We start from the raw sequence: 26,581 nt of genomic DNA on the forward strand, positions 1-26,581 counted from the left end.
ACGACATTTTTGCACAGAAGTCTCTGCTTTTTAGGTCATTTCTTTACAAGAGAGTCCCAGAAGTGGACTTCTTATATCAAGGCCGTACTGATTTACATTTGATGGGAGGGTTGTTATTACTGAAATACACAAATTAATCCCCACTCATGTAGTTGTCAATCCTTTTGGGATCATAGATACTTTGTAGACTATGATTAAGAGTATGGACCTTTTTCTCTAGAAAGCACACACACACACAAATTGTTTGTATTCACAAAAAAAAAAAGCATGATTTCAAGAGTTTCTCAGACCCTCTGAAGCCGATATGCTGACCTCTCTTACCCACTGAATATGATTTCTTATAATACTTCACTAAATAAATTCACATATCACCTATCGTATGTATCTGTCAAGTACTTTTTGTTTTAAACCACCATTTACTGAGCACCCACAATGTGCCAGCACTACGCCAGGTACTAGAGATAGGATAATGCTCTGGCTTCAAGGAATACACTGAGGAAGACATAAAATAACAAAATAACAAGTATATACAATAAAATAAATATATGCAATAAGAGAAGTATTCATTAGACAAATGGAGATAGAATTAGGATTGATTAACTTTCTTTTGTCAAGGGGTTGTAAAGAATGAAGGAACATTCTCCGGGATGTGATAGATAGAAGAAACAGGACCAACAAAGGAAGAAAGACATCATACAGCTGGCATATATAAGAAGTTATATATGAGTTTAACATGGTTGGGTTAGAATGACAGTGAACCTAAGGAAAGGCCAAGACTCTTCCTGACTTGGGACAGAGACTAAGAAAAACAACATTGTTGTATAAAAATTTAGCAGTTGGTCTGACAACACAAAGGAAACCACAAAAGGAGATTTCCTCCCAAACACTTCCTTTATTACCCAAACCTACTCTTACTACATACAAAGAAAATATTTTGCCGTTTTTTTCTGCAACTGTCTGAAGTTCAGCATTCAACCTACAAGATTTTTAAATCTACTTATTAACACAAGCAGGCAACACATTTTAAATTTAACATTTTCTGATGACTTTCATTTTGTAGGCGGGGGTATAAGAAAGCCTGTACAATAATTATGACAATTTCTTCATAAAATTGCCTTGAAAAACTAACAAAATTATGATTTTTTAACATTCACTGAGAATGTTGCTTTTCAGTTTATCAGTTAAGACATACTATCATCTCATGAAAAACATTGTTTTGAATTTAGCTTAACTATTTTTTATGTAACCAAGCACAGTTGTTACTCTGAAGTTACTGATTCAATTATAATAAAGCATGTGTAATTTTTAAAAACATATACAACTTATACTATCAAAACTGAATACAGCCAATTTTTATAATGCAATCTTACTTGATAGACTTTTATCAAAAGAATTAAAAATATTATAAAAGTAATGTTTCTGACAATGTTTCCTCTTGCTGTGGTAAATTTATAGATTTACTTTTTCTTAAAATTTTAATTTGCTTAGATTTCTGCCATGCTTATTCTGTTTCCTTAGAATAATACCCAATTCACGCATATCATAGAACTACAGGTATAGGATATATATGTATATATATGGTGGTATTATAAATATGAGGTGGGATTATAAAGTAATAAAACTTGTTTTCTTGTGTGACCTAGAAAATAAAAAATGGTTTTAAAGATTAAATATCAGCAACTGAAGTTGAATAAACCAATTGAAGTTTATAAAAATCTCAGCACAAAAAAAGGCCTTAGTTTTTCTTCTTTTTCAAAGTATCCCTTGGATCTCTAAGTGGCATCCCATTAAACACCATTAAACTTTGTCAAAATAGAGGGTCTTCAACAGTACTTCAAAATAATAAAGGTGTATTCTCCTTACTAGTTATCTAATAAATACATAGAACTTGGTTGTGGCCCTTTGAATTTGTACTAAAGGAAATTTTTTACATGTATGAAAAAGAAATCCAAAAGGAGCAAGTGCTTTCTATAACATTTTCATGGAAATCCCAAGGATCACAGGCAAAAAGCAAAAGCACAAACAAGACTATATGTTAATATATGCCTTTTTCTTAAGGTATGCTGTTTTTGTTTTTGTTTTGTTTTGTTTTGTTTTAAGAGGGGGAATCTTCTTCATGGGGCAATTTTTCCTAAGTAGAAAACATTCTTTAAAGGAACTTCTTAAGAAGTATGGTCAGTAAATGAAGAGTTCAATGATTTTCATGAAGTGGTTTAAAAATAAATGATCTCTGATATATATTAAAAGACTTCCAACAACTCTGACCACATAAAAAAAGTAAAACAAATCTACAATAGGTACAAATTATATACATTTATTTTTTAATAATTTTAAATAACACTCTTGTATAAATTCTTTTATATATTCAAATCATACACAAATTTAGAAATGCATCATGAAGCCTAGTACAGCATATGTATGAGACACGTTTTTAAATTTGTTAGAATTTTAGTGACATAAATACAAGTTTAACACTTCAGAAACATTCCCTAATTGCTTGGGCTGAAATTTAATGTATTACAGAGTGCTTGTGCCCAACATTAAAATTTAACTTTAAATCATTTACCTTTTGGACTTACTTAAATCTGAATCCCTGGGCTCACGTGCTGGGGCTACTGTCGCAGTCACTGCGTACGCACAAGTAGCAAGAAAGATTCCCAAATGTCTTTGAAAAACCATCATTCAACCACTGACATTTTGATGATCCATAACCTTTAGTCCGTTTGGTATTATTTGACTTCTTCAGATGAATCAGTGTGTTCTTCCTGCTTTTCCCCGTGGCATAGTCACTGGCTCAGGGTTGAAAACTTGCACTGGCCTTCCAGTACTCTCCTGCACTTCACCGAACTCGTTTTAGATCCCAAACTCCTTACTGTCAGCATCATAACAGACCAAAGGTTCTTCACGGATGAGGCCGGAAATGCTTTCCTTGCTCTAATAAGTTATATTGGGTTGTTTTTTACTTCTCCGAAATTTTGTCATTGAGCTTTCCTTGAGATGTGTCGATTCAGCTCCTACCCACATACCTCAAAATGTATGAGCCAGGAATATTCATTACAAGTGGTGTTATGTTCACCATGTACCCTACAAGCAACATGGGACCAAGGTGAATGATCTAATAACCCAATCCCAGCTGAGGCTCTCAGGAGGAAGTACTGTTGGTTTAGCTCTCTGCCGCCAAAATGGTACATGGGCTAAATGTCCTGAAGGCATTCAGCTGACCCAAACAAACTCATGAGTCACCAAGTGTTTTTTTAATGGTCAATTTTCCTGGGAATATATGGGGCTAGAAAGTGCCATATAATTTTATGCTTCTACGAATCCTCTCCCAAAATATCTCTCTTGCCTTCTATCTGCTCTATTCTCCTATCTGAAAATTCAGGTATCCCTAGGAGTAACACAGTAAGTCCATAGGACTTTAGTATAAATGAGGTTTAGTTTTTATTATTTTTCTCTATAACTGGAGAAATTCCATTAAGAGACCTCTGGGAGCTAGAGCATGGAGGGAGGGAGGGAATAAGGGAGGACAGACATACCTAACAACACTACCTAGGGCATCTGTCAGAAATGCTTAAAGGCCTATTAAAATGAGTTAATGAGGATAAAAGTATCACTTAATACCTGTATCCTTCTCATTTATCAATAAGATTCACACTAGTCTTGTCTTATTTGAAAATAAACACATTTCTAATCTTTAGACAAAGACTATTCCAATATTAGTCTTCCTAAAGGACTGATGGGAGCCTGGTGCTGAATGCCACAGTTCACGGGGGTCGTGCCTTTAGAAGAATGAATATTGTGTAATGCACTCCATACTGGTTTTCTCATCTGGTTTTGTGGTAGATCACTTCATGATTGATTATTTTAAAACAAAATTATTTCCACCAGCAAAAAGCAAAGGACACAAAATAACATTAATTTTAAAAATTTAAGTCCTTAATTTTTTTCAGCGGGAAAAATTAAAAACATGATCTTGGACTGTTTGCAAGTTTTTAAAGATAAACATTCTTTGTGATTCAATTTTTGTGATATCTTTTAAAGTCTGTTTCAAGGAATGGCCAAAATCTAAACTATTTGGCTTTGGTTCTTAGATCCCAATAAACAATCCTTCTTTCTCTGTTGGGTTAACTTTTTGTTTAACAAATGTTTACTTCTCAACATCTTAAATCCCTGGCTTTACAGGGGTGGTAATCTAGGGAAAAGGCAGGTAAGTACGCCACTTTGCACAGTTCCTTAAAATTGTGCAACACACAGCCTTGCACACACATAATTGACACCTGCTAGGGAAAGCAGGTTTTCTCTCCCTGCTTGGAAGGGCTAGTTCACTTTAGTGAAGCACAAACTGGTGTTTTTACTTTCTTATCTCCTGGCTTCAGAGAGTAATCCTGTGTTCTTTCCACAAATTCCTTCGTAGCCATATGGCCCTAGATGGCACCTTGTACTTAGAACAATTAGAAGCATTTACAGATGGAACTCTTCCTCTCAGCCTTCTGTGTCTGTGGCCAGGCAATTTCTGCATTAGCATATAGTTGAAAGTATATGTGCTTCAGAGTCCTAATTCCAAGCCTAATAATGATATATTGTGTAGCCTTGAACAAGACAGTTAACCTCATCTATAAAATGGGGATAACAATTACTCCCTCAGGGGCTACGATGAGGTTCGAAAGACACACATATGGAAAGATGCCTTGAAAGGGCTATAGAAATATTGGTTTATTTTAATACAATGTAACATAAAGTAATCTATACTCTCATGAGCAATGGCCAAGTATCCAAAGCACCTCAGGTTACCAGAAGTAGCTTATCTGCCTGTTCATCCTCCGGAGCATCATCTCCGAACCCTGAGAACAACTTAGTGGCCTCCTACAGAGGTACGGCCAAATTCCAGGTTTTTCTCTGGGGAAGTTAGGCCAAGTTGTCAACTTGGATTTCCTGGGTCTATTGATTTTTTCTTCCTACCACTTGACAGTTTGCCGTTTCCCCTAACACGTACCTATATTTGATTTCTGGCCACTTTTCCTGGCTTATTTAATCCAGAGTCTGTCAATATCATGATAGATGAGAGCAACAGCAGATGTCCTCTAAGAGAAAAGTGCATCTAAAAGCCAGGACTAACCATATCCACTCAACTATAATGCTACCCCTAACCGGACAAGAAGACAGAATGGTAAAACTGCAGAGAGATGGTACATGCCTCATGGCATATGAGTGATAGGCTATGTTTAAATGTAGGAGGTATTTTTCTATGGGCGGGGGTGGGGGGGGAGAGAAGAAATATAAATATTTCACGGGCATGAAAAGAGGGGACCCCAAGTGATATGATGGCTTTTCTTTTGGAACTAAAATATTCTAATTCCTTTGGAAGACTATCTTTTACATTTAAAAAACCCTTTTTTAATGAGGATATGTTCTACATTAATCTATGTGAAATATATAGAATAGCTAATGTCTAATTAGGTGAGTAGCATGGAGAGTGCAGCCCGTGTCCCAGCTTAATAATCATCCACTTCAAAATCTATTGCTTGAATCTATAATAAGTCAAAGAACACATAACTCTACTTTTAGATTGAGAAATGAAAAGAAAGATTAGAAACATTCAACCTCTTATAAATTTCAACAATGTCCAAAGAGGGACTAAAATGACTGATGCTCACCAGAGTCCCAGCTCTAGCCATATTGCCATCTATTTTACAGTATTTTTAACCAATCTGCATATTTCCTTTTTACAACGCCATCAACTGCTGTACAAATACATTCTAGATGATAAAATATGACGTGATTTTTTTTTACAAATAGATACAAATACAATGTTGACCAGATATGCTACATTTACTATATACACCTTATTTCCTAGAGGCAGGAATATTCCTTATTTCTAGACAATTTATCATTTACACTGAGACCCTAAGGAGAACTATCGGCTTCCTGTTCCCAGATGTTGCCTTCCTCTCTCTACCATTATAAGTTTATCCTGTGCTGTAATCCAAGCAAGAATCGTGGAACCCTTCTAAAGACCTTCTTGGAACTTTTCTGATCCTATTCTGGAAACAATCAAGATTGTTTATTGTGATACAGCCCCGACATCAGCTTTTCCTCAGTGTCTTTCAGTACAGTAAAACGAATACCATCCCTGACTCTCCTTTTAAAAAATGTGTTTCAGGAATGGAAATGAAGTCTTCCGGCAGTCCTCTCCCCCTCCACATCCATCATCCTGTTTCCGCTGGTTGAGTGGACACTCCCCAGGAGTCTATTTGAAGGTCAAAGTGGATTGGGGCTGCACTATGGGGTTTAGCCTTTCTCTACTCCCATGTGGTTTGGTACAAAAATATACTTTACTTCAAGTCCTTATTGACAGTGACCACTTCAGATCTTCACAGGAAAACTAAGAGGAATAGTATAAATACATTATGAATTTGTACCTGAAAATCTCAGATGCACTATATGCCTTTGCTTTCTCAGCAAAATCTACCCAGCTTTGTCTGGTCCAGAGACTGACACTGTCTTAGTGAGCACTGTGGAGAAGAGTTCTGGCTCCTCAGGCTTTGTAGTTGTGCATGGGTGTTGTCAGGGTCAGCTGCCCATTGGGAGCCACTTCATTGCCATCATCTTCCAACAATCCTGACACGTCTGCGTTGGGAATGCTGTCATGGTAGCTGCTGAAACTGATATTGTCTTCTTTCAGCTCGATGGTCCAAAACGGGGCATTGAGTTTCCGGTTTTGGTACTCCCGGTACATGTACACAGCCCCCACAAATCCCATCAGCAGCACCACCACAATGATAATGACAGTCAAAATGATGATGTTAAACTGGGTCCATGATACATCAGCTAAAGCTGATGTGCTGTTTTCAGCAGAGCTTACTGAAAAGATAGTTTGCAGGGTTGCGGGGGTAAAGGTACTATTTATAACAGGGGTGGGCACTGAGGTGGTCAAAGAGGCATTGGAAACCAAAATGGTAGAACCTTCAGGTGTTGGAACAATAACTTCTGAAAATAAAAACAGAGAATGAAATGTAAAAGACAAAATTATCTAGTTTTAAGAAACAATAAAAGAAATACATGGGAGTGGAAGTTGATATGGCATGTTGACATGATATTCTGCTTTAAGAGCATGCAAGTTAAAAATAAGTGTTAAAGAAATATAGTGAAAAGAATCAGGGTCTAGAAAGCTTAATTATTACATCCGTGGTTGTTGTCTGAAATGTATACTATCTAAATTAAAATCTTTGTAAATACTCTAACGTTGGAATTTTCCATCCTTCTTTATTCTTGTACAGATTCATATGAATTCCTGCAAAGGCAGTAAATATGTCACTAGTGAGCTCTACATCACTTGGTTAAAAGTGGCAGGAATAGATGACAATCATTTGAACTAAAATAAGTTCAGCATGTCTGATGCCATTTCAAAAAGGTAAAATTCTCTTCAAAGGAGGCAAGAACAAAACAGGAAAATTGTATTTCTAGTTCTTCTGAATAACGCAATTTAAATGTCCAAAGTTGATGTCGGCCAAGAGAAAAAAGACCCTCCTTTAATTGCACGTGTAGTAATTTTTCTTTTATGCAGATTATAACAATTTTATAATTAAGGTGCTATACTTTGTTCTTCTAGTGCAGCATAGTTTGGTGGAAATACCGGAGGCTCTAGAATCAAGTAGAACTGTGTGGTTACAGACAAGTCAGTCAATCTTTTTAAAACTGAGGTTCATCATCTATAAATGGGGATAATATCTACTTTGCAAAGTTCTTGGGAAAGGTTAAATGAGATAACATACTATATAACATTATCATATTTAATGTTTACAGTGCTTGGCACATAGTAGTCACTCAACAAAATAATTATTATCATTATAATTCATCATCACAGCCACATCAGTCTATGCCTCTAAAAAGAGGCATGTTTTATGTTATTTAATCTAATAAGAAAAATCATCACAGTCCTGTCAGTCTCAGAATGAGAATGATAACTGAGTGACAGGATCTCCAGTCTAGTGATAGGGCTCAATCTGAGTCTTTTAGCCTTGATCACAAATGAATAAAGATATCAAGAAAATGGCAAAAGGATGACACTTGCCACAGACCAACTTTCCATTAGACCAATATTCAGCATCTGTCAGAATATCAAAGAGTGGTTTATAGAAGAACATGGTCTAATTTCTCTATGACCTAATAAAGCCTGAATTTGCCCTGAATTTCTAAGCATTAATTCATATCTAAACTCTTACTGAACCTCCCTGTAAGGAACATTTTGCCATATTAATAACTTTTTCTTTTAAAAATCAAAAGGAATATTATTACTATTTCCTCTATCATGAATGGTAAAACTTAGGCCCAAAGTTAGGACAGATGCTAGAATGAACTCTTGTTTCTCAGCTGGAACTTCTAACCAGATTACAGTTCCTACTTTAAAAGACCTTTGGTGATCACTGGAGGTGATGAGAATACAGGAAGTAAAGGATAAAAAAAATGATAGAACTTTTAAATTATTAACATAAAAATAAAAATAGATGAAGAGAAAATGTGAGAACACTGTAATGACTCTGTCTTGGTCCTCAAATCTCTGGAGTTGACTTTGGAGTATCAGGAGAGCAGCAGGTATGGAAGGAAATCTTTTTAGGCAAATATCTATCAAAATTCAAAATCTATTTCCAGAAAACTCCTCTGGTGGGATTGGAAGGTTTTACAAAGATAAAAGTAGCTGTCCTGAAATTTTCAATGCTAGGCTTAGATATTAAATTTACAACCTTAGGTGAAGTTTTACCTTTCTTGATGCAATTTTCTTCGAGGTCTCGAACGTAACCTTCTAGGCAGTTCTCACACCAAAACCCAGTGGTGTTATGGAGGCAGTTGATACATTCACCACTCTCAGGCTTGCAAATCTTTGGAGTTTTAATTGAGTCCACGTGGCCATGACATTGGCACTTAATACAGATGCTGTCATAATTGTAATAGCTGTTTGCACACTTATTGCAGTTCTGGCCTGTGTAACCATCTTTACACTGGACACATTTAGGTTCCGATTCACCCAATTCTAAAACAGAGAGAATACCAAAATGATTTAATACAGTCTCAAGCTACAATTGGAAATGAAAAACATCTACTAGTACTCAGAAAGGTTCATAAGCCCTCCATACTATCTCCCCTCAAACTTAAGAGACACATGCAATCAAACGAATAAACACTTTGTTAATTGTACAGTTTACTTTGAGAAAAGAAATATGCTTATATAAATTGCAATGGACAGGCATTCATAATTTTTCTATCTCTTCCTCTTTAGTCATGACAAAGTAAAATATGGTTTCAACAAAAACTCAAGTCTCATTTCTTATGTGTAATTGGATTTGATTGCAAATTCCTAGAAAGGAAACCCTTTGCTGTTTTTATAACACCCTTTCACCTAAAGCATCCATAACTTTATCAACACACTTTATATTTATTGATAACTGATTTGTTGATTTTTCCTCTAAAAATGAAGATTTAGAGAAAGGCCTTACTTATGATACAACTGCCTGTAGATGTCACTGCTGAACAAGGGCAGCGAAGACATTCTTTAGTGGCACCAGGACTCTGATAAAATCCTTCTTTGCATTCTTCGCAGTGATCCCCTTTGCTATTTTCCTGGCAGTTTAAACAAGCACCTAAAAGAAGCAAATTATTTTAAGAAGTTCAAGATTTATTCTGAAAGCACTTTAACTTTATATAAATCATACCTGCAAACAAAAGACCTTAAGAGTCGACCAGAAAAAGCTATCCAATAGGGATTAGAGTTCAGTTTCTACACCATCTTATTTCTATACTGGCCAGGTCTATAAATTTGGTGTTCGCTACTAGAATGTCAACTCTTTAGGAAAAGGATGGGTGCCTGAGTAAAGTTGCAGTAAGCCCTGTTGATTGATTGACTGCAGACGGAAAGCCAGCCAACTATTTGCAAAGAAAAATAAAAAGCTAAAGATCTATTAAAAGAAAACAGATAAATCCGTACAATTTTGATCATTGAGATAGTGGAGTTACATAAGTGAACTAAACCTGTAGGTATGAACATGCATAAATCTTAACGTTGGTTGAAAAAGCAAATCGCAAAATGATACATATAGGAGAGAACTTATTTGGTAAAATTTTAAGAACCACAGTAAACAGTACTAAGCAAATAGATTCTGAATACACTGAATAGATGGATACATGTATACGTAGTAGAAATTAAGTGTAGATTGAGAGGGTATAGGTGAATTTTATACTCTGCTTGTCTCTATGGAGAGTAGGAGAAAAATGAAACTAGGGAAGAAAACAGAAAGGACTTCAACTTTATTTGAAATTTTCTATTTCAAACATATAACTATATACACATATGCATAAATATTAAGCTGAATACCAAAATGTTAATATTTATTAATTCTAGGTGTGGGTACATGGATATTTATTATATCATTTTCCATACACTTTTATATTTAAAAATTCGAAATAAAAATGAAAACAATTAATTAAGAAAGAAAGTGAAAGGAAAGAAGGCAAGCAAAGTTATATGTTTTATAATCACACTCCTTTGGTACCCTATTAGTAAGGATATCTACAGGCACTGAAGCAGGATAACATGTGAAAACGGGAAATAAAAAGTGCAGTGGAATTTTCATTCTATCTTCCGGGGACGACAGAGATTCAAAGAGACACTCAGAACTACTATCACAGAAATAAGTGAGTAAACTCAACATATAAATCTAGGAATACAATAAAATTTTACTTGATAAGCTAAATACAGTTCAAAACTACATATGGTATAAAACGATTCATAAACAGTTTGATTGATTTTCCTTACTAGCGAAATATTTGCAAAAAAGAGAAGAGAGAATATGGTTGTGAAACAAAATAGTCTGACAACTGCAGCAAGATCCGAAAAACCAAAAGAATGAAAATGTTATTAATATACATGTCCAATCTCAATTCTTTTATTGATGTATAATTGACATATAATATCTAATTAGTTTCAGATGTATATCACAATGATTTGATACTTATGATCCCCATGACAAGTCTAGTGACCATCCATCATCATACAAAATTATTACAATATTATTAACTATATTCCTATGCTGTACATTACATCTTCATGACTTATTTATTTTACAACTAGAAGTTTGTACCTATTAATCCCCTTCACCTATTTCACCCACTCCTTAAGATCCCCCCTCTGGTAACCACCAGTTTATTTCCTGTTTCTATGAGTTTGTTTCTGTTTTGTTTGTTCATGTGTTTTATATATATATATATGTAGATATACACACACATATATATGTATATGTATAAGAACCACACTAAACTTTATATATATATAAATACTACATATAAGTGAAATCATATGGTATTTGTCTTTCTCTATCTGATTTATTTCATTAAGCATAATACTCTCCAGGGCCATCCATGTTGTTGCAAAAGACAAGATTTCATACATTTTTTTTATGACTAATATTATAATTTATATATATAACACATCTTTCTATACTATTCATCTATCAATAAACACTTAGGTTGCTTCCATACATGGCTATTGTAAATAATGCTGCAATAAACATGGGGGTGCATATATTTCTTCAAATTAGTGTTTTTGTATTCTTTGGATAAATACCCAGAAGTGGAATTGCTGGATTGTATGACAGTTCTAATTTTAATTTGTTGAAGAACCTCCATACTGTTTTCCATAGTGACTGCACCATTTTACAATCCCATCAACAGTGTATGAGGATTCCCCTTCCTCCACATCCTTACCAACACTTGTTATTTTTTGTCTTTTTGATAAGAGCCATTCTGACAGGTACGAAGTAATTGTAATTTTGATTTGCATTTCCCTGATGATTAGTAATGTTGAACATCTTATCATGTGCCTGTTGGCCATCTGGAAATCTCTGGAAAAATGTCTACTTGAGACCTCTGCCCATTTTTTAATCTTTTTTTTAAAATATGAGTTGTTTAAATTCTTTGTATAGTTTAGACATTAATCCCTCATCAAATGTATGATTTGCAAATATTTTCTCCCATTCAGTAGATTGTCTTTTTGTTTTGTTGATGGTTTCCTTCACTGAGTAAAAGCTTTATAATCCTATTAGTTAAATTTTGCTTTTGTTGCCGTTGCCTAAACTGACTGGTCTAAAAAAATATTACTAAGACTGATGTCAAATACGCTACTGCCTGTGTTTTCTTCTAGGAGTTATATAGTTTCAGGTCTTATATTCAAGTCTTTAATACATTTTGAATTTATTTTTGTATATGGTGTAAGATAGTGGTCCAGTTTCATTCTTTTACATGTAGCTATCCAGTTTTCCCAACACCATTTATTGAAGAGACTTTTTTCCCAATTGTATATTCTTGCCTCCTTTGATACAGATCAATTGAACATTTATGTGTGGGTTTATTTCTGGGCTCTCTATTCTCTTACATTGATCTATATGTCTAGTTTCATGCCAGTACCATATTGTTTTGATTACAATAGCTTCGTAGTTTGAAATAAGGGAACAGGATGCTTCTATTTTTGTTCTTCTTTCTCAAAATTGGCTATTCAAAGTTTTTTGTGTTTCCATATAAATTTTAAGATTCTTTGTTCCAGTTCTGTGAAAAATGCCATTGGTATTTTGATAGGGATTGCATTAAATATGTACATTGCTTTGGGTACTATAGACATTTTAATGATATTAATTCTTCCAATCCATGAGCACAATATATCTTTCCACTTATTTGTGTCAACTTCAATTTCTTTCAGCAATTTTTTTTAGTTTTCAGAGTACAGGTCTTTCATCTAGTTGGCTAAATTTACTCCTTATTTTATTTTTTTGATGCAATTGTAAATGGGACTTTTTCTTAATATCTCTTTCTGATAGCTAATTAGTAATTGATTTCTGTATATAAATTTTATATCCTGTGACTTTACTGAACACTTATTAGTTCTAATAGTTTTTCATGACATCTTTAGGGTTTTCTATCTATAGTATCATGTCATCTGCAAATAGAGACAGTTTTACTTCTTCCTTTCCTTTCCAACTTGTATATCTGTTTTTATAGGAAGCACATGTTTTTTCACAGTCTTCTAGTTCCTGGAAAAATTATAGGCCAGAACACTGCAGAAGTAAATATTCATCATTAACCACCATGGGGTAAACCAAACACATAACAAACTATATTAATGATAAAACTAAACTAACAGTAGTTCATAATTAAAAAGACAGAATGGCAGCCACTGGAACTCAGGAGGAGATCCACCAACCCTAATGAAACCCTGATGACCAAGTGTCTTTCCCCTAAATCGCCAGAAATCCAACTGTCTTTAAGTGCACATGTCCAACAGGCACTTTGCTCAGTGGCCAAGAGTTTTGTAGCAGTCAGTCATCCATAACTTCTGAATTTAATTAAGCTCGTATGCCTTTTATTTACTTTTCTTGCCCAATTGCTGTGGCTAGCACTTCCAATACTATGTTGAATAAAAAGAGCACGAGATGGCATCCTTGTCTTGTTCCTGATCTTAGAAGTAAAGCTTCCAGCTTTTCACCATTGAGTATGATGTTAGCTGTGGGCTTATCATATGCCACCTTTGTTAAATTTTGTCAAATGCTTTTTCTGTATCTATTGAGATGATTATATGATTTTTATCTTTCATTTTGTTAATTTGGTTTATCACACTGATTGATTTGCAGATGCTGAACCATGCCTGCAACCCTGAAATAAATCCCACTTGATCATAGTGTATGATCTTTTTAATGTATTTTTAATGTAAATTTGACCCTCAAACTATGTATATATATTTGTGTGTTTAATAAACAATAAATTTTTTATAGGAGCCTAATTTTCCATTGTATATATGTACCACAGCTTCTTTATCCAATCACCTATTGTAAGACGCTTCAGTTGCTTCCATGTCCTGGCCACCCTAATTAATGCTGCTATGAACATCAGTGTGTATATATCTTTTCAGATAAATGTTTTCAGATTTGGGGGGTAAATATCCAGTAGAAGGATTGCTGAATAGTATGGTAGTTCAATTCTTAGTTTTTTGAGAAAGCGCCATACTGTTTTCCACAGTAAATGTACCAATTTGCAGTCCCACCAGCAGTGTATGAGGGTTCCTTTTTCTCCACGTCCTCTCCAACACTTATTACTTGTCCTGTTGATAACAGCCATTCTAACAAGTGTGAGATAGCATCTCATTGTGGTTTTGATTTGCATTTCCCTAATAACTAGTGAAATTGAGTATCCTTTCATATGTCTGTTGGTCATTTGTATGTCTTCATGTTGAGGTCCTCTGCCCATTTTTAAATTGGATTGCTTGTTTTTCTGTTGTTATTGAGTTGTATGAGTTCTTTGTATATCTTGGATATTAGGTCCTTATTGGAGGCATTGTTTGCAAATATATTCTCCTATTTGGATAGCTGCCTCTTTGCCTTGTTGATGGGTTCTTTTACTGAGCAGAAAGCTTTTCAGTTTGATATAGTCCCATTCACTTATTTTTGCTTTTACTTCCTTGGCCTTTGAGGTCAAATTCATAAAATCCTCTTTAAGTCCAAGGTCCATGATTTTAGTACCTATGTTTTCTTCTATGCAATTTATTGTTTCAGGTCTTATATTCTGGTCCTTAATCCATTTTAAGTTAATTTTGGTGCGTGGTGATGGACAATAATATTTGGTTTGCTAATATTTTGTTGAGCATTTTTGCATCTATGCTCATTAGGGATATTATATTGACCTGTAATTTTGTGTGCGAATGTGACTACTTTATCTAGTTTTGGTATCAGGGTAATGCTAGAGTTTGGAAGTGTTCTTTCTTCTTCAATTTTTTGTAATAATTTGTGAAGGAAAGGTAGAATCTTTAAATGTTTGGTAGAATCCACCTATAAAGCTGTCTGGTCCCAGAGTTTGGTTTTTTGGGAGTTTTTAATTTACTGACTCAATTTCATTACTTGTAATCTGTCTATTCAGGTTTTCTATTTCTTCATAATTCAGTCTTGCAAGGTTGTCTGTTTCTAGGAATTTATCAAGTTCTTCAATTTTTCCAATCAAATTTTAGTTAAGGAATTAAAGCAGAATTCCCTAAAACTTCATGAACTTATTGGTAAAGATATTCTCAAAAGTTTATTATCTGAACACTTTGAATTAAATCAAACTTGCATGTAAATATTGTCACTTAAAAAATCATAATTCTTTACGCCTGATCATGTTAATGATATTTTTCACATGTATAACAAATAGTGATAAATTTAGCATACAGTGATAAATACTTAAAGTACTCATTTCCTTCCAGAAACTCTTATATTTTTATCCCACTTTAGATATGTATCTTTGTGACAATACAAATTGCTGAAAAACGTACTAGCACACTCCAGATTTTGACTCTAAAAATAAAATAATCTCAAATGTCAAAGTATTCTGCAGGCTGGAAAAGTCAAAACCTACATCATGTATAAAATTTGCTTACCTGCTCTCTTCCTATTAAAAATGTCCAATGGAAATAATTTTTAAGAAAAAGTTCAGATAGTCTTAAACTTTAGTATAAAAATATCTCAAAAAAATTTAACAGTTGTAACAGAATATGGACATTTGGGGCAAGATGTAGTCAAATAACATGCCATTTGCAATGTGGCAAAAAAAGGTCATGTTGCTACTCTTATTAAAAAATGGTAAATATATACTTTTAATACTTTGCTCCTACAGTGCTACTGGGCCTACATGCTTATTATTTGGGGGCTTTTTACTATTCTAAATAACACTCCAAACCTCTGTCTTTGTGCTTATCACAATATAACTTCACTCTCTTAAATCATTTATATTAGAATATTCAAAGTTTTTTCCAGAAAGATTTCTTATTTTTAGTTATTTCGAGACATACTCTGCAATGAGAAGTTAATAAGAAAAAAAGACCTTTACATGGTAAATATGTTATCTCAAAAGTAAAGATGAAAATAAGTATAACAATAAGACTTATCTGTTCTTAAAAGCTGATCACTCTACATTGCTTTAAAACTACCATGCACCTGAAACACAGCTATAGAGAAAGAAAATTAATGTACTAAAGACAGACCGGACATAAATGCACCAGGATGCTAACAATAGTCGTGAGGAGCAACAGTCTTTTCACCGTTCTTTTTTTCCCTCTAATTTTCAAATTGTCTCTGGTATGCATGTATCATTTTCACTTTTATTGTCTTGATTTTTTTTTCTAATTACAAAACTAATACATTGTAAAATCTATCACACATATTGTAAAATATTTCAAAAACTCAAGCAATTTTAAAATACTTCATATAGGAACTTGAAAATTGATTTTTATAATAAAAGTAAAGATCACTACCATTAAAATCCATGTACTATAAGAACTAATAATGTGAATTTATTTTTCTAACAGCTTATAACTCCTCTGTGTGAGGCAACGCAACATAAGAAAAATGGCATAGGAATTAACATCTGATCTGAGTTTCACTCCTAGCTGAACCTTTTACCAGCTATGTGACCTTCAGCAAATAGCTTCTCTGAGTCTCACTTTTTTAATCTTTTAAATAGGATAATAATTCCTTGGCTAATGACTTACTGTAGTATAAATATTTCAAAGGGTAAAAGACTATTCCACAGGATAGCTTTTCTCTTTATGCTTCAGTTTCCTCATCTATAAATTTAGAAAGCTGAACTAGATGAGACCTAAGTTCCCTTTAAAATTGAAAATTTGAGGATCCTTCTTTTATGATACTTAAAAAGTAGCTGAAATTTAACTTTGTTCATTATGTTCTGCCTGGAACCATCCAAATATAATAATACTGTCTTAAAATTCACATTCTTTTTGCTGAGCTATGGCCAAAGGAAAGGATCACCCACCCATCCCACCCACCCCTACCCTCCCACCCACCCCCCCGCCGCTGTCATCCCCAAAGGGAAGGAATGAATGTTTCCTGAAGATGATCTCATGCTCCTTGGCTAAGCATCAAGAAATCTGGTGGCAGTAACCAAGAAAATAAGTGGTCAAGGAGAAGAATGTAGGATTCCTTTTAAACCAAATTCAGTGACAAAGCTTTGAAAACATAAATTGCCACCTGTAAAAAGCCTTTTCTTTATTTATTTTTCCACATCACAGTTTACACGTAAACCTGTCAGAAATACAGCAAGGTACTGTGTGTTGTAGGAAGAAATGCCTGATCCTCTCTATAGGACAGAAGGCAAACTTCAACCTGTCAAACAGAAAGAAGGCTAAGTCCATGTGAACAAGGGAGAGAGTAACAGGAGACAAGGTCAGAGAGAAAGGCAGAGGCTGGAAAATGTAAAAGTCATACAGGCCATGAAAAGAAGTTCGAATTTTATTCCAAGAGGGATAGGAAGTCGTTGGAGGGTTTAAGCATGGGAATGAAACGATCTGCTTTTATATTTTAAAAAGGTCACTCTGGTTGTTATGTGGAGACTGGACTGTGGTGAAGTGGGGCTGGGGGATGAGAGCCAGAAAGAAAAGGGAGAGAGATTGGATGAGAGAGTGTCAAAGCAGTTCAGAGAGAAGACAGTGGCTTAGGCAAGAATGATAGCAATAAAGGTCATGAACAGTGGTCAGAATCAGGGTACTATTTTGAATGTCAGGCTGGTAGAACTTGCTGATAGATTAAATATTTGCAGTAGGAAAAGAAAGGAATCAAATACGACTCCTAGGCTTTGGGACTGAGCAACTGGGTGAATGGTGCCAGTCACCAAAATGAAGAACACTAGGAGTAAAGCAGTCTTGGCTTCAGGGCAAAAAGTTGTTTTGGATGTGTTAGAATAATGATGCCAATTAAAGCATTCAAGTGACATGTCAAGTGCACTGTCAGATTTTTGAGTGTGAAGATCAAGTAAGAAATATAAATCTGGTAATCAGCACATATGTAGATGGCATTTAAATTAAATCAGGGGACCAAATGAGATGATTTATGGAGCATAGAAATGGAGAAGACAGGCATGTTCAGGACAACTCTGAGGTGCTCCAGTGCTTACAGCTGAACAGAGGAAGATCTAGCAGAGCTAGAGGGACAGGAAAGTGTGATATCCTCAAGAGAAAAGTCGTGGAGTTGGAAAGGGGTCAATTCAGTCTAGCTGCTAAGGTCATTACTTTTCTTGGGACGCTGTGAATACCGGGAGATTCTGAGTTCTTTGAAAGAAGGATACTATGAACATGAAGTGCTAGTTTAAAAAATAAGAGTCCTCCCACCTCCATTTTAAGGGAAATATGTGCTCAATAAATAAAATTTTAAAAATACAGGAGAGTAGAAAGAAAAAAAATTACCCTAAGAAATTTGTCATTAAGATTTTGAATCAGACAGAGAAAGACAAATATAATACGATTTCACTTATATGTGAATCTAAAAAACAAAATAAATGAACGAACAAAACAGAAACAAATTCATAGATACAGAGAACATTTTGATGGTTGCCAGATGGGAGGGGTTACAAGGCTGGGTGAAAAAGAGGAAGGGATGAAGATGTACAAATTGCAAGTTATTAAAACAGTCATGGCGTGTAAAGTACAGCATAGGGAGTTAGTTTCAGGTGTACAACATAGTGGTTAGACGTTTATACACCTTACAAAGTGATCACCCCGATAAGTCTAGTACCCATCTGACATCATACATAATTATTATTGCCTATAATTTACTTCATTCCCTGTTGTTATAAATAGGGTTGTCAAATTTTTTAGAATTATAACTACCACTTTGGTGAACATCTTTGAACATAAAGCTTTTTATGAATTTAGAATTATTTCCTCAGGATATATTCCTAGAAACAGAATTACTGGGGATATGGGGGGAATAGGAATAAGGAATATGAAAACATGGTCAGTGGCCACCAGAGGGCAACCGCAGCACTGTTAGAAAAAAAAAAATCTCATTTGAGACAAAAGACTGATTTTACATTAAGCTAGTAGTTTTAAATCAAGTATTGGCGGTCCTTCATGTTGGATATACCACTTTTATTATATTTTGAAATAGGGAAACCATTTATTTTTCTTATTACTAGCAACTTTTACAAATCATAACTATGAAAAGAATTTATTTTGCCTGAAATTATCTCCAGAGCTTGGACAGGTTGGGATTTACTTAATGTCGATGCAAGGAAAGTGAGAAGTGAGAACCAGCAATGTAGGCTGCTTCCTGGTACCATAAGATCTAGGGAGCAATTTAAATCAACTCATTAAGATGAAGCATTCTGCCATTAACCAGGATTGAAAGTCATCTTTCCTCTTTATTTCATTTGTTCATTTATTCAATAACAATTCACTGAGTACTTACTATGTGCCAAGTTCTGTGCTAGAGATTATGTACAGTGGTGAACAAATCTAATGTGGAACTTACAATGTAGTGAATACGCCATCTGTGACTCAAATATACAATTACAAATTGTCATAAGTGCTATGAAAAAAAATATGTGTGTATGAGAGTGTGTAACTGGGAACTGTCGTTTATCTTGGAGCATCAGGAACTTTCTTATGAAATAACCTTTAACTAAAGGAAGGATATGATTTATTAAAGTAACAGGGCAGGGGTGGAGATATTAGAAAGGCAAAGGAAAGATCACGTATGAGAACCTTGGGACAAGGGAACATAACTTGTTTTGAGAATATAAGCCAGTATGACTGGATCACAGACAGTAAAGAGAAAGAATAGCACAAGATAAAATTGGCAAGTAGGCAGGAACCAGATCACATAATAGAGGGGGGAAAAAATCCCACAATTTCTTCCAAACGAATTTGTTTTACCATAGAGTAGAGGATTAGAATGAAAAACAAGCTTGCAACACAGACTTTTCCAGGGTACTTTCATAACTTCAAATATTTTGCTACTTTGCTCTCATAAATACACTTGTATTTGTCAGACTGATTTTTTTATTGGGAAAAAAATGATTTCCTTACATTTAGGAAAACCAAAGACCAGAAAATTTAATTATCTTTTGTTTTTATAGTTGGGCTAAGTTGGCGTAGATATGGGTATTTTGTTTTTTAAACTGCCTAGGGTTTGCTGAGCTTTTTGAATCGGTGAGTTGACATGTTTTGTTAATTTGGAAAATTCTTGGCCATTATCTCTTCAGATATTCCTTCTGCCTCAATATCTCCCTCCTTCCTTTGTGAGCCTCCAATTACATTTATGTTAGACTATTGGCTGTATCCCACCTGTTTTTCCTGCTCTGTTCTTTCCATTGCATTTTTTTCCTCTGTGCTTTAGTTTGGATATTTTTAATTGAGCTATATTTGAATCTACTAACCTTGTCTTCACTATGTACAGTCTGCTGTTAAATCCATGCAATGAGTTATTAATTTCAGATGTTGTATTTTTCTGTTCCAGACTGTTCTTTTGATTTTTTTATAGGTGCCAATTCTCTTGAAATTTTGCCTCATTTCACTTATTTGGTCTGGTTTTTCCTCTATTTTCATAAAATATTTTAGTTATTTTAAAGTCACATGCTAACTCTAACATCTGGACCACCTGTGGTCTGCTTCGACTGTTTTTCTCTTTACTGTTGGTCTTATTTTCCTACCTCAGCATTATCTACCATTTTTGATTGTATGCCAGACACAGTCTGGAACCACAGATGACTTCCCTTTCCTGTGTTAGGTAAATACAATAAGAGGATCACCTCTATCCAGTCAGAAATTGAGATGGGTTGAGGATGGACTGTAATTTTCGTATGAGTCAATGCACCTGTGGTTCATCATATTCTTGAGCATGGCTCTTGAAGGCTTTTGATGGAGAGCCTAACAGGCCTGGGTCTCCTCAGCCCTGAAAGACTGCAACAGATTCAGCATTTCCCTTTGGTGATTTGAGCATAGGTCCCACTCCATGCACCTTCAAAATTAGGCAACATCTTGAGAAAGAGATGGCTGTATGTTATCCCACACCCTCTCTAAAGAAATTTTGTCTCCTAGCACCACAAGGCTGGGAGATTTCTTTCTACTTTTGGGGCAGCCTTCTATCTCCTGCGCAGTCATTTTCCTTCATGTCCCTGAAGGCCTCGTGTTTAGGGCTCCTCTAGTTTCCAATCTATCACGCGAGCCCCTAATGACTGCCAAAAGCTCTTCTTGCAACCCTTTCCCCAAAAATTCCTTTGCTTGGGCCAAGCTTGCTCTTTAGCCTGTGCCCAGAATCAGCAAATGTCCCCTGGAAAAGAAATGGCTGTGACCATCAACTCACTTAGGAAAAGTTCTAGCCTTTCTGAAATTTTAGTTTATATCGTCCTCCTTGCTTCCATAGCTCTCTAACCAATATGATTTTTGAAACATATTTTTTTTCAAGTTGTTATTGCAGGAGTTTGCCTTGCTATGACCTATTACACCCGACTTAGAGGAGAAAGACCCTTACAAACTGTTTGGATAGAATCAACCTATAGAGGAAGGACCTCAAAATGAAAAGAACAATAGACTAATTACATAAAAAACAAAGAGAGTGTGTACCTGTGAGGGCATCACAACTGGCAGACCGGTTATTGCATTGGCAGGGCAAGCAGCCACTCTTACTGAAGTGATAATATCCATCTTGGCATTGATCACATGTAGAGCCAGTAACCCCCACTTTACACTGGCATTTCCCAGAACTGCAAATAAAAGTAAAGACAATAAACAAAAGTAAGTTAGTTGAAAATTTTGTTGCCTAGAATCCCATCATAAGTTGATCTTAATGTAGAAATTGTTTCAATTAGATTCTAGTTACAAGAGGTATTGAGTGATTTTTATTTTGAATTGGAACTTGAAGTTTCATGACTATATAAATACAATTAACAGTACTAACACTAATAATTTGTGACTATTTAATCCTCTGCACTTGGGCAATTAAAAATAAATGATAAAAGAGCCATGGAGAATGTAAGTTGGTGCTTAGACATCTCTGTTTATAAATAAGCGCTTGGCCTAGAACCAGTACTAATGCTACATCTCATTCCTGAGTCATTCCACAGTTCTATCAGCATTCACACTGTCCAGTCTGGAGAAGGAAAAACACCTAGCCTTCACCCAACCTAGCTCCTGGATGAAGAATATGAAGATCAGGATCTCAATGAATGTGTCAACTAATGTCCATTTATATGCTAGAAACTTGATATAACTTTCTACTTTAAGTATAGGCTGTATTAAAATGTTTCTGGTAATTAAAGTGGAATTCACAGTTATGTAAAATGACTATAATGGGCACCTCTGTTGCTTTCTAGATTAAATTTATATAAAAATTCTAGACGTCAACCCAAAAGACTAAAAATCTAAAGTAAGAAAAATATTTTATTTAGTATCTCATCTCTTCCTATAAACCCACTTTCTCTTCTTAGATGTCTCTTTCAACAATATCACCTCTTCCAATCAGTGAAACTTAAATCTCTGTTGTCATTTTTAAGTCCTCTCTCTCTACCCCATGCTCTTACACTTACTCACTCAAACCAAACCCAATATGTCATCAATTTCTGTCAAAATTTCTTTCAAAATATGTTGGTATTGTTATTTCCTCTACAATCATTCCTCAAAAACTTTCCTGCTTTCAGGCTCATCTTTTTCCATGAAACTTTTCTCTGACTGGTCTGCAAAGGCCTTTTCTCTCTACCTTGCATTTTAATCTTAATTATGGTCTGTTCTATAGTCTTTCATACATGTAATTCTCATTTCTCTAGTTAAAATTATTAAAGACCTGAAGCAAAGACTATATCATAAAACTTTTTTTATTATTATCTTCAAGACCTAGCACAAGCCTATGGATATTATACTATTTTTTTTTCACTTTTTTTTCAATTACATTTGATATACAATATTAGTTTCAGGTATAGATCATAGTGATTAGACATTTAGATAACTTACAAAGTGATCACCCGATAAGTCTAGTACCATACATAGTTATTACAATATTATTGACTATATGCCCTATGGTATACTTTATATCTCCATGACTATTTTATATCTGCCAATTTGTACTTCTGAACCCCTTCACCTTTTTTCACCCAGCCCTCTAACCCCTACTCTCCGCTGACAACCATCAATTTGTTCTCTGTATCTGTGAGTTTGTTTCTGTTTTGTTTATTCATTTATTTTGTTTTCTTAGATTCCACATATAAGTGAAATCATATGGTATTTGTCTTTCTCTGACTTATTTCTCCTAGCATTATACCCTCTAGGTCCATCCACTTTGTCACAAATGGCAGGATTTCACTCTTTTTTATGGCCAAGTAATATTCCATTGTACATATGTATCACATTTTCTTACATCCTTCTTGGTAAGTTTGCTGAATCCAGGGTCCATATCTTAGCCATCTTAATGCTCTCAGAATCTAGTATAGTACCTGGTTTGTTGTAGGCATTTAATATATGCTTGATAAATAAATGTTCAATAAATACACAAACTGAGTTTTAGAGTTAAGCATTGGGAGGGAGAAAGAAAGATTAAGAGCCAGACTAATTACCACGGTTCTCAGAACAGCTAAAATTCTTTCCCTTTTTTCCAACAGTGTGACACTTCTTTAATATGCTCATTCTGGAACTTAAAATTTTAGACTTTGAGTAGATTTTGGCACCAGTCATATTGTATGGGAGACAATCCAAGGTAGAATTGCTTTTTGATATAATTTTTTAAAGAGATTCAGTTCCTAATAATGAGCCCTTATGGTATTGTTAATTTTAGTTCAGGAGCCCAAGCTCAAATTGTTAAAACTTACACAGCTCTTACACATATCAGGTAAAGCAATCTTGATAGCAATAGCAATATGCTACTTCCCATATTGCTATTTCTGTAGTAAAAATAGGAGTTCTAAATTTGAGAGTTATTGGAACTTTGCTTTCACCTTTGCAGATTGGAAGTAAAGCAACTTTAAACCATGTGTATTCTACTTGTGGTATGCAAACCTAAGGATTATTATTATTATTATTATTATTATTTTAATTATTGGAGATGTGCCTCTCTGTTTGTCAGCATCCCCCAGGGAAAATAATAAAGCTTTTCTCTTCTGTCCCTAAAAAAAACTATTTTGAGCAGCTGGAGTTGAAGTTTACTTCTCTATCCCACTTACCATGATTCTCTACAATATTTCACGGTATACCAAAAAGGAGTAGAAAAGTAGAATAACATTTCTACATACAATATTTTTCAGAGCTTTCCTCAAACAAAACCAGTCCAGATGGCAAAGAAAGTCAGTATCTTGAGAAGTCACTTTTCAAAATCTGTATTTCTATCTTAAAGCTGCCTAGTGTATTGGGTTATGCAATTTCTTGTCTAACAAAAAATTTTACAGAAAAATGTGAAGACAATGACGTGCTGTGGCTGATGACAAAAACAATGAGCCATCATTATTGAGGGCCTATGTCAATAAATATACATTCTCTCTAATCCTCAAAATAACTCTACCAGGTAAAGTTCACAATCCTCATCTTACGATCAAAGAAATTCAGAAAGGTTAAAGTTATTGTTCATACCTTGTAATTATTTATATAATGCCAGACTTTTCCAACTATACCTTGATACCTATCCTTCCCTAAGTTTGACTCTAAATTTGTACAAGAAATTTGCCTGCCAAGTGACTTGATATTCACTTGGGTACCGAGCTTCATTCTATAGATTCCAAGCACCACAGTTCACCATTTATTTGGGTTCTAACCCCAGTAAGCTGTTCTGCCTGGCCCAGAATAAACCCCATCTCTTTTCTCACTGCCAGTAAATTTCAGATCTTCCTTAACAAAAGCTAAGAGCACTTACTGCTTGAAGAGAAACTTCGGCTTAGCAAGTCCAAGGTTCTCAAAGATACAAGCTCAAATACTTTAATGCTTAGTTAAAGCTTAAACCTTGTACTGATCATAATATAGATGACCATTGTTTTTTTGATGCAACAGAAATTTACATTACCAACCATTTCTAAAAATTACCAACCATTGCAAAAAATTAGAAAAGAAAAAAAGTCCATGCACATACATATATACAGTCTTATACAAGAATATCCCACAGTACTTAAGTTAAGGATCTAGAAAAGTAAATCTGCATTCATCATGTCTGAAGTTCAGGAATATCTGATGACCCAACAACAAGGAACCAGTCAATTTAAGTCTTGCTATACTGTCAAAAATTATAAAGGATATAATAATGTAACTTTCAGAGAATGGCCAACAACACTTCATCAGCCAATTCCCAAAGCTTTTAAAATGTTAATCAAAATATCCTTGTTCATTTCTCTACACGTATTATTCAGTATACAGAAAAATAGTTATTTTTAATGATGGTGTTTTCCTAACTCCCCACCTACAAGAAAAAAGTATTATCTTAAAATATCAAATAACATATTGATAATTACATTAAAATTATGTTAATAATTATTATTAATCATTAATAATATATTAATAACATATATAGCCAGTGTTCCCAAAGTAGTTGCTATTCTTGTAAGTAGACTTTCCATTCATAATCCTGCTCTGGGCACCCAGCAGGCTGACTAAAGCAGGCATCTTTCTCCCTGGAGAATACACTCCTTAGTAGCTGATTAACAAAAAAAACTCACGAATGGCTTCATGAATCTCGCTAAAAAAAAAAATGGCTGACTACTCTAGACACCATGCTTCACTCTTCCTGGATAGATTTTGAAGCAACGGGAAAAAAAACATGCTTTTTTCTCTTTTTTAAAAAGATATACAGAATGGAGTAGAGAAGTTTAATTGCGAGACTGCACTAGCAGCGTTTTTCCACCATGTTACTCATGGCCCATGGCCAATTCCTGCGTGTATAAGAATTAAATCACTCAGCAAATATAAAGCTTTCCCTGTGTGACTTCTTTTATAGAATAAAGCCTTTACAACACCCCCTTTCATGGTCTCCCTCTGTTAAAGACTGTTGAATGCTTTTTGAAGCAAAGGTCAATGATATAAATGCAATGAAGAAAAAAAGAGGTCTGTTAACAAACCACTTACGCTTATCCATGAAAGAACCGAAGACTCACATCTTCATATCTGGAGAATAAGGGCAAAGAACTAACTGGATTTTGAATGGCAGTCAGAAATCTATACTATTGAAATTAACAAAGAATATAAGATAAAATTGCTCGTCTAGTGTCACTCTTTATAGATATGGGTTAGTTGCTAGGAAAGTGTTAATATAGTATGGAGAATTATATCAGAAAAAAGAATATAGATTTATAAAGGAAGCACAAGCATTGTAGAAATACACTGCACTAAATAAAACTAAGTATATACTGCACATTTCTTAAATTACCCCAAACAGAATTCTCAGATTTTCTTATGGTGCCAGTGCTTAGAGAATTTATCACGCTCACAGGTGTGAGCAACTATTACAAGGTTTGAAAAATTAAAATTTCTTAAAATGTAAACAGATATTATCTGACATGAAGCTATTTAATTTTTTAAAAGGAAATGCAATGGTGTGTCATCTCAAGATAGGGTACATACTTATGTCATACAAGTACTAACCCAAATGTCTTTTTAAAGGTTCTGTTTTGTTTAGGATGAGTGGGTGGAGAATCTTCAGAATTTCCATTATTTTATAATCACACTGACCAGGGTGGGAAGGGTGGAACACAGGAAGGGAGGTATCAGGGTCCATGGAAAATGTAGCCTGAGAAGACAGAGAGAGCTTGGTTCAAATTC

The 26,581-nt window shown here is 34.6% G+C and overlaps 1 protein-coding gene across 1 annotated transcript in view; it reads right to left on the reverse strand.

Moving 5' to 3' along the window:
• Window positions 1–2,298: 2,298 nt before the first annotated feature.
• The window catches only part of MEGF9 (multiple EGF like domains 9), an 88,448-nt gene continuing 64,165 nt past the window's right edge, over window positions 2,299–26,581 (reverse strand). The window contains exons 3-6 of the mRNA XM_011360969.2: window positions 21,422–21,561; window positions 9,492–9,635; window positions 8,759–9,028; window positions 2,299–6,987 (exon numbers count right to left, since the gene is read on the reverse strand). Of these exons, the coding sequence (XP_011359271.1) occupies window positions 6,536–6,987; window positions 8,759–9,028; window positions 9,492–9,635; window positions 21,422–21,561 (1,006 nt within the window). The 3' untranslated portion in view covers window positions 2,299–6,535. The remainder of the gene's footprint in view (window positions 6,988–8,758; window positions 9,029–9,491; window positions 9,636–21,421; window positions 21,562–26,581) is intronic.

The sequence above is a fragment of the Pteropus vampyrus genome, unplaced genomic scaffold (assembly GCF_000151845.1).
Source record: "Pteropus vampyrus isolate Shadow unplaced genomic scaffold, Pvam_2.0 Scaffold61, whole genome shotgun sequence".
NCBI lineage: Eukaryota > Metazoa > Chordata > Mammalia > Chiroptera > Pteropodidae > Pteropus > Pteropus vampyrus.